The following is a 12,261-nucleotide window of genomic DNA, read 5'->3' as shown; positions in this document are numbered from 1 at the left end:
CAGCCCAATCTCCACCATTTCAAGCCCAATCTCCACCATTTCAAGCCCAATCTCCACCATTTTGAGCCCAATCTCTGCCATTTCGAGACCAATTTCCCCTATTTTGGGTCCAATTTCCACTATTTTGGGTCCCATCTCTGCTATTTCGAGCCCAATTTCCACCATTTCGAGCCCAATCTCCACCATTTCGAGCCCAATCTCCACCATTTCGAGCCCAATCTCCACCATTTTGAGCCCAATCTGCCATTTTGAGTCCAATTTTCACTATTTTCATCCCAATCTCCACCATTTCGAGCCCAATCTCCACCATTTCGAGCCCAATCTCCACCATTTCGAGCCCAATCTCTGCCATTTCGAGCCCAATCTCCACCATTTCGAGCCCCATCTCTGCCATTTTGAGTCCAATTTTCACTATTTTCATCCCAATCTCCACCATTTCGAGCCCAATCTCCACCATTTCGAGCCCAATTTCCACTATTTTGAGTCCAACCTCTGCCATTTTGAGTCCAATTTCCACTATATTGGGTCAATCTCTGCCATTTTGAGCCCAATTTCTGCCATTTTGAGTCAAATCTCTGCCATTTCGAGCCCAATCTCTGCCATTTTGAGTCCAATTTCCAGCATATCGAACCCAATCTCCTCTATTTTGGGTCAATCTCTGCCATTTCGAGCCCAATCTCCACCATTTCGAGCCCAATCTCCACCATTTCAAACCCAATCTGCCATTTTGAGTCCAATTTTCACTATTTTGAGCCCAATCTGCACCATTTTGAGCCCAATCTCCACCATTTCGAGCCCAATCTGCCTTTTTGAGTCCAATTTTCACAATTTTGAGCCCAATCTCCACCATTTCGAGCCCAATCTCTGCCATTTTGAGTCCAATTTTCACTATTTTCAGCCCAATCTCTGCCATTTTGAGCCCAATCTCCACCATTTCGAGCCCAATCTCCACCATTTTGAGCCCAATCTCCACCATTTTGAGTCCCATCTCTGCCATTTTCAGTCCAATTTTCACTATTTTCAGCCCAATCTCCACCATTTCGAGCCCAATCTGCCATTTTGAGCCCAATTTCCCCTATTTTGGGTCCAATTTTCACTATTTTGTTTCAATTTCCACCATTTTGAGACCAATCTCCACCATTTCGATCCCAATCTCCACCATTTTGAGCCCAATCTGCCATTTTGAGTCCAATTTTCACTATTTTCAGCCCAATCTCTGCCATTTTGAGCCCAATCTCCACCATTTCGAGCCCAATCTAGCATTTCGAGCCCAATTTTCACAATTTTCATCCCAATCTCCACTATTTTGAGCCCAATTTCCACCATTTCGAGCCCAATCTCCACCATTTTGAGCCCCATCTCCGCCATTTTGAGTCCAATTTTCACTATTTTCAGCCCAATCTCCACCATTTCGAGCCCAATCTCCACCATTTCGAGCCCAATTTCCACCATTTTGAGTCCAATTTTCACAATTTTGAGTCCAATCTCTGCCATTTTGAGTCCAATTTTCACTATTTTCAGCCCAATCTCCAGCATTTCGAGCCCAATCTCCACCATTTTGAGCCCAATCTCCACCATTTCAAGCCCAATCTCCACCATTTCGAGCCCAATCTCCACCATTTCAAGTCCAATTTCCACTAATTTGAGTCCAATCTCTGCCATTTTGATCCCAATCTCTGCCATTTTGGGTCAATCTCTGCCATTTCGAGCCCAATCTCCACCATTTTGAGTCCAATCTGCCATTTTGAGTCCAATTTTCACTATTTTCAGCCCAACCTCCACCATTTCGAGCCCAACCTCCACCATTTCGAGCCCAATCTCTGCCATTTCGAGCCCAATCTCTGCCATTTTGAGCCCAATCTCTGCCATTTTGAGCCCAATCTCCAGCATTTTGAGCCCAATCTCCACCATTTCGAGCCCAATCTGCCATTTTGAGTCCAATTTTCACGATTTTGAGCCCAATCTCCACCATTTTGAGCCCAATCTCCACCATTTCAAGCCCAACCTCTGCCACTTCGAGCCCAATTTCCACCATTTTGAGCCCAATCTCCACCATTTCGAGCCCAATCTCCACCATTTCGAGCCCAATCTCTGCCATTTTGAGTCCAATTTTCACAATTTTCATCCCAACCTCCACCATTTCGAGCCCAATCTCCACCATTTTGAGCCCAATCTCCACCATTTTGAGCCCAATCTCCACCATTTTGAGCCCAATCTCTGCCATTTCGAGCCCAATCTCCAGCATTTCGAGCCCAATCTCCACCATTTTGAGCCCAATCTCCACCATTTCAAGCCCAATCTCCACCATTTCGAGCCCAATCTCCACCATTTCAAGTCCAATTTCCACTAATTTGAGTCCAATCTCTGCCATTTTGATCCCAATCTCTGCCATTTTGGGTCAATCTCTGCCATTTCGAGCCCAATCTCCACCATTTTGAGTCCAATCTGCCATTTTGAGTCCAATTTTCACTATTTTCAGCCCAACCTCCACCATTTCGAGCCCAACCTCCACCATTTCAAGCCCAATCTCCACCATTTTGAGCCCAATCTCTACCATTTCGAGACCAATTTCCCCTATTTTGGGTCCAATTTCCACTATTTTGGGTCCCATCTCTGCTATTTCGAGCCCAATTTCCACCATTTCGAGCCCAATTTCCACCATTTCGAGCCCAATCTCCACCATTTCGAGCCCAATTTCCACCATTTTGAGCCCAATCTCCACCATTTCGAGCCCAATCTCCACCATTTTGAGCCCAATCTCCACCATTTTGAGTCCAATCTCTGCCATTTTCAGTCCAATTTTCACTATTTTCAGCCCAATCTCCACCATTTCGAGCCCAATCTGCCATTTTGAGCCCAATTTCCCCTATTTTGGGTCCAATTTTCACTATTTTGTTTCAATTTCCACCATTTTGAGACCAATCTCCACCATTTCGATCCCAATCTCCACCATTTTGAGCCCAATCTGCCATTTTGAGTCCAATTTTCACTATTTTCAGCCCAATCTCTGCCATTTTGAGCCCAATCTCCACCATTTTGAGCCCAATCTCCACCATTTCGAGCCCAATCTCCACCATTTCGAGCCCAATCTACCATTTCGAGCCCAATCTCCACCATTTTGAGCCCAATTTCCACCATTTCGAGCCCAATCTCCACCATTTCGAGCCCAATCTCCACCATTTTGAGCCCAATCTCCACCATTTTGAGCCCAATCTCCACCATTTTGAGTCCCATCTCTGCCATTTTCAGTCCAATTTTCACTATTTTCAGCCCAATCTCCACCATTTCGAGCCCAATCTGCCATTTCAGCCCAATTTCCCCTATTTTGGGTCCAATTTTCACTATTTTGTTTCAATTTCCACCATTTTGAGACCAATCTCCACCATTTCGATCCCAATCTCCACCATTTTGAGCCCAATCTGCCATTTTGAGTCCAATTTTCACTATTTTCAGCCCAATCTCTGCCATTTTGAGCCCAATCTCCACCATTTCGAGCCCAATCTAGCATTTCGAGCCCAATTTTCACAATTTTCATCCCAATCTCCACTATTTTGAGCCCAATTTCCACCATTTCGAGCCCAATCTCCACCATTTTGAGCCCCATCTCCGCCATTTTGAGTCCAATTTTCACTATTTTCAGCCCAATCTCCACCATTTCGAGCCCAATCTCCACCATTTCGAGCCCAATTTCCACCATTTTGAGTCCAATTTTCACAATTTTGAGTCCAATCTCTGCCATTTTGAGTCCAATTTTCACTATTTTCAGCCCAATCTCCAGCATTTCGAGCCCAATCTCCACCATTTTGAGCCCAATCTCCACCATTTCAAGCCCAATCTCCACCATTTCGAGCCCAATCTCCACCATTTCAAGTCCAATTTCCACTAATTTGAGTCCAATCTCTGCCATTTTGATCCCAATCTCTGCCATTTTGGGTCAATCTCTGCCATTTCGAGCCCAATCTCCACCATTTTGAGTCCAATCTGCCATTTTGAGTCCAATTTTCACTATTTTCAGCCCAACCTCCACCATTTCGAGCCCAACCTCCACCATTTCAAGCCCAATCTCCACCATTTTGAGCCCAATCTCTACCATTTCGAGACCAATTTCCCCTATTTTGGGTCCAATTTCCACTATTTTGGGTCCCATCTCTGCTATTTCGAGCCCAATTTCCACCATTTCGAGCCCAATTTCCACCATTTCGAGCCCAATCTCCACCATTTCGAGCCCAATTTCCACCATTTTGAGCCCAATCTCCACCATTTCGAGCCCAATCTCCACCATTTTGAGCCCAATCTCCACCATTTTGAGTCCAATCTCTGCCATTTTCAGTCCAATTTTCACTATTTTCAGCCCAATCTCCACCATTTTGAGCCCAATCTGCCATTTTGAGCCCAATTTCCCCTATTTTGGGTCCAATTTTCACTATTTTGTTTCAATTTCCACCATTTTGAGACCAATCTCCACCATTTCGATCCCAATCTCCACCATTTTGAGCCCAATCTGCCATTTTGAGTCCAATTTTCACTATTTTCAGCCCAATCTCTGCCATTTTGAGCCCAATCTCCACCATTTTGAGCCCAATCTCCACCATTTCGAGCCCAATCTCCACCATTTCGAGCCCAATCTACCATTTCGAGCCCAATCTCCACCATTTTGAGCCCAATTTCCACCATTTCGAGCCCAATCTCCACCATTTCGAGCCCAATCTCCACCATTTTGAGCCCAATCTCCACCATTTTGAGTCCCATCTCTGCCATTTTCAGTCCAATTTTCACTATTTTCAGCCCAATCTCCACCATTTCGAGCCCAATCTGCCATTTCAGCCCAATTTCCCCTATTTTGGGTCCAATTTTCACTATTTTGTTTCAATTTCCACCATTTTGAGACCAATCTCCACCATTTCGATCCCAATCTCCACCATTTTGAGCCCAATCTGCCATTTTGAGTCCAATTTTCACTATTTTCAGCCCAATCTCTGCCATTTTGAGCCCAATCTCCACCATTTCGAGCCCAATCTAGCATTTCGAGCCCAATTTTCACAATTTTCATCCCAATCTCCACTATTTTGAGCCCAATTTCCACCATTTCGAGCCCAATCTCCACCATTTTGAGCCCCATCTCCGCCATTTTGAGTCCAATTTTCACTATTTTCAGCCCAATCTCCACCATTTCGAGCCCAATCTCCACCATTTCGAGCCCAATTTCCACCATTTTGAGTCCAATTTTCACAATTTTGAGTCCAATCTCTGCCATTTTGAGTCCAATTTTCACTATTTTCAGCCCAATCTCCAGCATTTCGAGCCCAATCTCCACCATTTTGAGCCCAATCTCCACCATTTCAAGCCCAATCTCCACCATTTCGAGCCCAATCTCCACCATTTCAAGTCCAATTTCCACTAATTTGAGTCCAATCTCTGCCATTTTGATCCCAATCTCTGCCATTTTGGGTCAATCTCTGCCATTTCGAGCCCAATCTCCACCATTTTGAGTCCAATCTGCCATTTTGAGTCCAATTTTCACTATTTTCAGCCCAACCTCCACCATTTCGAGCCCAACCTCCACCATTTCGAGCCCAATCTCTGCCATTTCGAGCCCAATCTCTGCCATTTTGAGCCCAATCTCTGCCATTTTGAGCCCAATCTCCACCATTTTGAGCCCAATCTCCACCATTTCGAGCCCAATCTCCAGCATTTTGAGCCCAATCTCCACCATTTCGAGCCCAATCTGCCATTTTGAGTCCAATTTTCACGATTTTGAGCCCAATCTCCACCATTTTGAGCCCAATCTCCACCATTTCAAGCCCAACCTCTGCCACTTCGAGCCCAATTTCCACCATTTTGAGCCCAATCTCCACCATTTCGAGCCCAATCTCCACCATTTCGAGCCAATCTCCACCATTTCGAGCCCAATTTCCACCATTTTGAGCCCAATCTCCACCATTTTGAGTCCAATCTCTGCCATTTTCCGTCCAATTTTCACTATTTTCATCCCTATCTCTGCTATTTTGAGCCCAATTTCCCCTATTTTGAGCCCAATCTCCACCATTTTGAGCCCAATCTCTGCCATTTTCAGTGCAATTTTCACTATTTTCAGCCCAATCTCCACCATTTTGAGCCCAATCTCCACCATTTCGAGCCCAATCTCCACCATTTTGAGCCCAATCTCTGCCATTTCGAGTCCAATTTCCCCTATTTTGGGTCCAATTTCCACTATTTTGGGTCCCATCTCTGCTATTTCGAGCCCAATCTCCACCATTTTGAGTCCAATTTTCACAATTTTCAGCCCAATCTCCACCATTTCGAGCCCAATCTCTGCCATTTTGAGTCCAATTTTCACTATTTTCAGCCCAATCTCTGCTATTTTGAGCCCAATTTCTACCATTTCGAGCCCAATCTCTGCCATTTCGAGCCCAATCTCCACCATTTCGAGCCCAACCTCTGCCACTTCGAGCCCAATTTCCACCATTTTGAGCCCAATCTCCACCATTTCGATCCCAATCTCCACCATTTCGAGCCCAATCTCCACCATTTTGAGTCCAATTTTCACTATTTTCAGCCCAATTTCCACCATTTTGAGTGCAATTTCCACCATTTCGAGCCCAATCTCCAATTTTGAGCCCAATCTCTGCCATTTTGAGCCCAATCTCCACCATTTCGAGCCCAATCTCCACTATTTTGGGTCCAATCTCTGCCATTTTGAGTCAAATCTGTCCCATTTTGAGTCCAATCTCTGCCATTTTGAGCCCAGTCTCTGCTATTTTGAGTCCAATTTCCCCTATTTTGGGTCCAATTTCCACTATTTTGGGTCAAATTGATGCCATTTTGAGTCCAATCTCTGCCATTTTCAGTCCAATTTTCACTATTTTCAGCCCAATCTCTGCTATTTTGAGCCCAATTTCCACCATTTCGAGCCCAATCTCTGCCATTTTCAGTCCAATTTTCACTATTTTCAGCCCAATCTCTGCTATTTTGAGCCCAACCTCCACCATTTCGAGCCCAATCTCTGCCATTTTGAGCCCAATCTGCCATTTTGAGTCCAATGTTCACGATTTTGAGCCCAATCTCCACCATTTCGAGCCCAATCTCCACCATTTCGAGCCCAATCTGCCATTTCGAGCCCAATTTTCACAATTTTCATCCCAATCTCCACCATTTCGAGCCCAACCTCCACCATTTCAAGCCCACCCTCTCCTCTTTTCCCCCCCCCATCCCCCCCCAATCCGTCCCCCCCCCAGGACGGTGAGGTTTACTGCATCGACGCCCGTTACTACGGCAACGTCAGCCGCTTCATCAACCACCTGTGCGACCCCAACATCATCCCCGTGAGGGTCTTCATGCTGCACCAGGACCTTCGCTTCCCCCGCATCGCCTTCTTCAGCAGCCGCCACATCCGGCCCGGGGAGGAGCTGGGGTGAGCGGATATTGGGGGAAGGGGGGGGGTTATGGGGGGTTATGGGGGGGTTTTGGGGGGATATGGGGGTGAAAAGGGGGGATATGGGGGGATATGGGGGGGTTATGGGGGGATATGGGGGGGTTTGGGGGGGTTATGGGAGGGTATGGGGGAATAGAAGGGGGGATATGGGGGTTATGGGGGGATATGGGGGGATATGGGGGGGTTATGGGGGGATATGGGGAGATATGGGGGGATATGGGGGGGATATGGGGGTGAAAAGGGGGGATATAGGGGGATATGGAGGGGGTTTGGGGGGTAGAAGGGGGGTTATGGGGTGATATGGGGGGATATGGGGGGTTATGGGGGGACATGGGGGGGTTATAGGGGGATATGGGGGGGATATGGAGGGTTTGGGGGGGTTTGGGGAGGTTATGGGGGGATATGGGGGGTTTTGGGGGGTTTTGGGGGGTGATGGGGGGATATGGGGGGGATATGGAGGGTTTCGGGATGGTATGGGGGGATATGGGGGGGTTTTGGGGGGTTATGGGGGGATATGGGGGGATTATGAGGGGGTTATGGGGGGTTATGGGGGATATGGGGGGATATGGGGGGGTTTTGGGGGGTTATGGGGGGATATGGGGGATATGGGGGGATATGGGGTTATGGGGGGATTTGGGGGGGTTTTGGGGGGATATGGGGGATATGGGGGGGTTTTGGGGGGGATTTGAGGGGTTATGGGGGGATATGGGGGGGTTTTGGGGGGGATTTGAGGGGTTATGGGGGGATATGGGGGGTTTTGGGGGGTTTTGGGGGGTGATGGGGGGATATGGGGGGGATATGGAGGGTTTCGGGATGGTATGGGGGGATATGGGGGGGTTTTGGGGGGTTATGGGGGGATATGGGGGGATTATGAGGGGGTTATGGGGGGTTATGGGGGATATGGGGGGATATGGGGGGGTTTTGGGGGGTTATGGGGGGATATGGGGGATATGGGGGGATATGGGGTTATGGGGGGATTTGGGGGGGTTTTGGGGGGATATGGGGGATATGGGGGGATTTGGGGGGGATTTGAGGGGTTATGGGGGGATATGGGGGGGTTTTGGGGGGATATGGGGGGATATGGGGGGAATTTGAGGGGTTATTGAGGGATATGGGGGGGTTATAGGGGGATATGGAGGGGGTTTGGGGGGGGTATGGGGGATATAGGGGGATATGGAGGGTATGGGGGGGGTATGGGGGGACATGGAGGGGTTTGGGGGAATTATGGGGGGATATGGGGGGGATATGGGGGGGTTATGGGGGGGATATGGGGGGGTTTTGGGAGGTTATGGGGGGTTTTGGGGGGCTATGGGGGGGATATGGGGGGGTTATGGGGGGATATGGGGGGGTTTGGGGGGGTTATGGGAGGGTATGGGGGAATAGAAGGGGGGATATGGGGGTTATGGGGGGATATGGGGGGATATGGGGGGGTTATGGGGGGATATGGGGGGGTTTTGGGGGGTTATGGGGGGATATGGGGGATATGGGGGGATATGGGGGGATATGGGGGGGCTATAGGGGGATATGGGGGGGTTTTGGGGGGTTTGGGGGGGTTATGGGGGGATATGGGGGGATATGGGGGTGAAAAGGGGGGATATGGGGGGATATGGGGGGGTTATGGGGGGATATGGGGGGATTATGGGGGGATATGGGGGGGATTTGGGGGGTTATGGGGGGGATATGGGGGGATATGGGGGGATAGAAGGGGGATATGGGGGGTTATGGGGGTGAAAAGGGGGGATATGGGGGGGTTATGGGGGGTTATGGGGGGATATGGGGGTGAAAAGGGGGGATATGGGGGGGAAAAGGGGGGATATGGGGGAATAGAAGGGGGGATATGGGGGGATATGGGGGGGTTATGGGGGGATATGGGGGGGTTTTGGGGGGTTATGGGGGGATATGGGGGGGATATGGGGGGGTTATAGGGGGATATGGGGGGTTATGGGGGTGAAAAGGGGGGATATGGGGGGATATGGGGGGGCTATGGGGGGGTCATAGGGGGATATGGGGGGGTTTTGGGAGGTTATGGGGGGATATAAGGAGGGATATGGGGGGTTTGGGGGGATATGGGGGGGTTTTGGGGGGTTATTGAGGGGTATGGGGGGGTTTTGGGGGTAGGTATGGGGGGATATGGGGGGATATGGGGGGTATGGGAGGATATAGGGGGGATATGGGTGGGTTTTGGGGGTTTATGGGGGGATATGGGGGGGTTTTGGGGGGATATGGGGGGGATATGGGGTGGATATGGGGTGGTTTGGGGGGGTTATGGGGGGGTTTTGGGGGGATATGGGGGGATATGGGGGGGATTTGAGGGGTTATTGAGGGATATGGGGGGGTTATAGGGGGATATGGAGGGGGTTTGGGGGGTTTTGGGGGGATATGGGGGGATATGGGGGGGGTTTGGGGGGGTTTGGGGGGGTTATGGAGGGGTATGGGGGGATATGGGGGGATATGGGGGTGAAAAGGGGGGATATGGGGGGTAGAAGGGGGGTTATGGGGGGTTATGGGGGGGTTTGGGGGGGTTTATGGGGGATATGGGGGGGTTTTGGGGGGATATGGGGGGGTTATGGGGGGATATGGGGGGGATTTGGGGGGTTATGGGGGGTTATGGGGGGATATGGGGGTGAAAAGGGGGATATGGGGGCTTATAGGGGGGATTTGAGGGGTTATGGGGGGTAGAAGGGGGGTTATGGGGGGATATGGGGGGGTTATAGGGGGATATGGGGGGATATAGGGGGGGTTTTGGGGGGGTATGGGGGGATATGGAGGGTTTGGGGGGTTATGGGGGGATATGGGGGGCATTAGGGGGGATATCGGGGGGAAAAGGGGGGATATGGGGGGATATAAGGGGGGCTATGGGGTATGGGGGGCTATGCAGGGATATGGGGGGGATAGGGGGGGGTTATTGGCCCCACAACTTATGGGTCCACCCCACATCTTCTGGGTCCACTCCACCCCTTATGGCCCCACACCTTATGGGTCCACCCCACAACTTCTGGGTCCGCCCCACAACTTATGGGTCCACCCCACACCTTATGGCCCCACACCTTATGGGTCCACCCCACACCTTATGGCCCCACACCTTATGGGTCTGTCCCCTATTCCATGAGTCCGCCCCACACCTTTTGGGTCCACCCCACACCTTACAGCCCTACACCTTATGGGTCCGCCCCACAACTTCTGGGTCCACCCCACACCTTACAGCCCTACACCTTATGGGTCCGCCCCACAACTTCTGGGTCCACCCCACACCTTACAGCCCTACACCTTATGGGTCCGCCCCACAACTTCTGGGTCCGCCCCACACCTTACAGCCCCACATCTTATGGGTCCACCCCACACCTTATGGGTCCACACCTTATGGGTCCGCCCCACATCTTATGGGTCCGCCCCACACCTTCTGGGTCCGCCCCACCCCTTATGGCCCCACAACTTATGGGTCCACCCCACACCTTACGGGTCCACCCCACATCTTCTGGGTCCACCCCACACCTTATGGGTCCACCCCACATCTCATGGGTCCACCCCACATCTTCTGGGTCCGCCCCACATCTCATGGGTCCGCCCCACACCTTATGGGTCCACCCCACCCCTTATGGCCCCACACCTTATGGGTCCACCCCACATCTTCTGGGTCCGCCCCACACCTTTTGGCCCCACACCTTATGGGTCTGTCCCCTATTCCATGAGTCCGCCCCACCCCTTATGGCCCCACATCTTATGGGTCCGCCCCACACCTTACGGCCCCACATCTTATGGGTCCGCCCCACACCTTATGGGTCCACCCCACATCTTCTGGGTCCGCCCCACACTTTATGGGTCCACCCCACACCTTCTGGGTCCGTCCCCTATTCTATGTGTCTGCCCCACATCTTTTGGGTCCACCCCACACCTTACAGCCCCACACCTTATGGGTCCAGCCCACATCTCATGGGTCTGCCCCACACCTTCTAGGTCCACCCCACACCTTACAGCCCCACACCTTATGGCCCCACACCTTCTGGGTCCACCCCACACCTTAAGGATCCGCCCCACAACTTCTGGGTCCACCCCACATCTTATAGGTCCGCCCCACACCTTACAGCCCCACACCTTATGAGTCCACCCCACACCTTATGGGTCCGCCCCACATCTTCTGGGTCCACCCCACATCTTATGGCCCCACACCTTATGGGTCTGCCCCACACTTATGGGTCCACCCCACCCCTTATGGCCCCACACCTTATGGGTCCGCCCCACACCTCATGGGTCCACCCCACACCTTACGGCCCCACACCTTATGGGTCCACCCCACACCTTATGGGTCCACCCCACCCCTTACAGCCCCACATCTTATGGCCCCACCCCACACCTTCTGTGTCCGCCCCACAGCTTTGATTACGGCGACCGCTTTTGGGACATCAAGTCCAAGTACTTCCCGTGTCAGTGCGGCTCCGAGAAGTGCAAGCATTCGGCCGACGCCGCCCCCCTGGATGTGGGGCGCGGGCGGGGGGAGCCCCAAGAAGTGCTGCCCCCCCTCCTGGCCCTGCCTCCCCCCTGAGCCCCGCAGACCCCACAGCGACCCCTTCTGCCCCATAACCCCGTATCGTCCCCCATTCTGCCCCATTCGTCTCCCATTGTGCCCCATAACCCCATATCAGCCCCATAACCCTATATGAACTCCCATTCTGCCCCATAACCCCGTATCGTCCCCCGTTCTGCCCCATAAGCCCATAGGATCCCCCATTCTGCCCCATAACCCCATAGGATCCCCCATTCTGCCCCATAACCCCGTATCGTGCCCCGTTCTGCCCCATAAGCCCATATGATCCCCCATTCTGCCCCATAAC

At 51.3% G+C, this 12,261-nt stretch overlaps 1 protein-coding gene across 1 annotated transcript in view; it reads left to right on the top strand.

Annotated features, from left to right (window-relative positions):
- EHMT2 (euchromatic histone lysine methyltransferase 2) overlaps nucleotides 1-11,972 on the top strand; it is a 66,443-nt gene extending 54,471 nt beyond the window's left edge. Inside the window, exons 24-25 of the mRNA XM_090129280.1 lie at nucleotides 7,236-7,411; nucleotides 11,804-11,972. Of these exons, the coding sequence (XP_089985406.1) occupies nucleotides 7,236-7,411; nucleotides 11,804-11,972 (345 nt within the window). The remainder of the gene's footprint in view (nucleotides 1-7,235; nucleotides 7,412-11,803) is intronic.
- Nucleotides 11,973-12,261: the final 289 nt, after the last annotated feature.

The sequence above is a fragment of the Phasianus colchicus genome, chromosome 35 (assembly GCF_987193195.1).
Source record: "Phasianus colchicus chromosome 35, bPhaCol1.hap1.1, whole genome shotgun sequence".
NCBI lineage: Eukaryota > Metazoa > Chordata > Aves > Galliformes > Phasianidae > Phasianus > Phasianus colchicus.
This window is presented reverse-complemented; position numbering and strand designations above follow the sequence as displayed.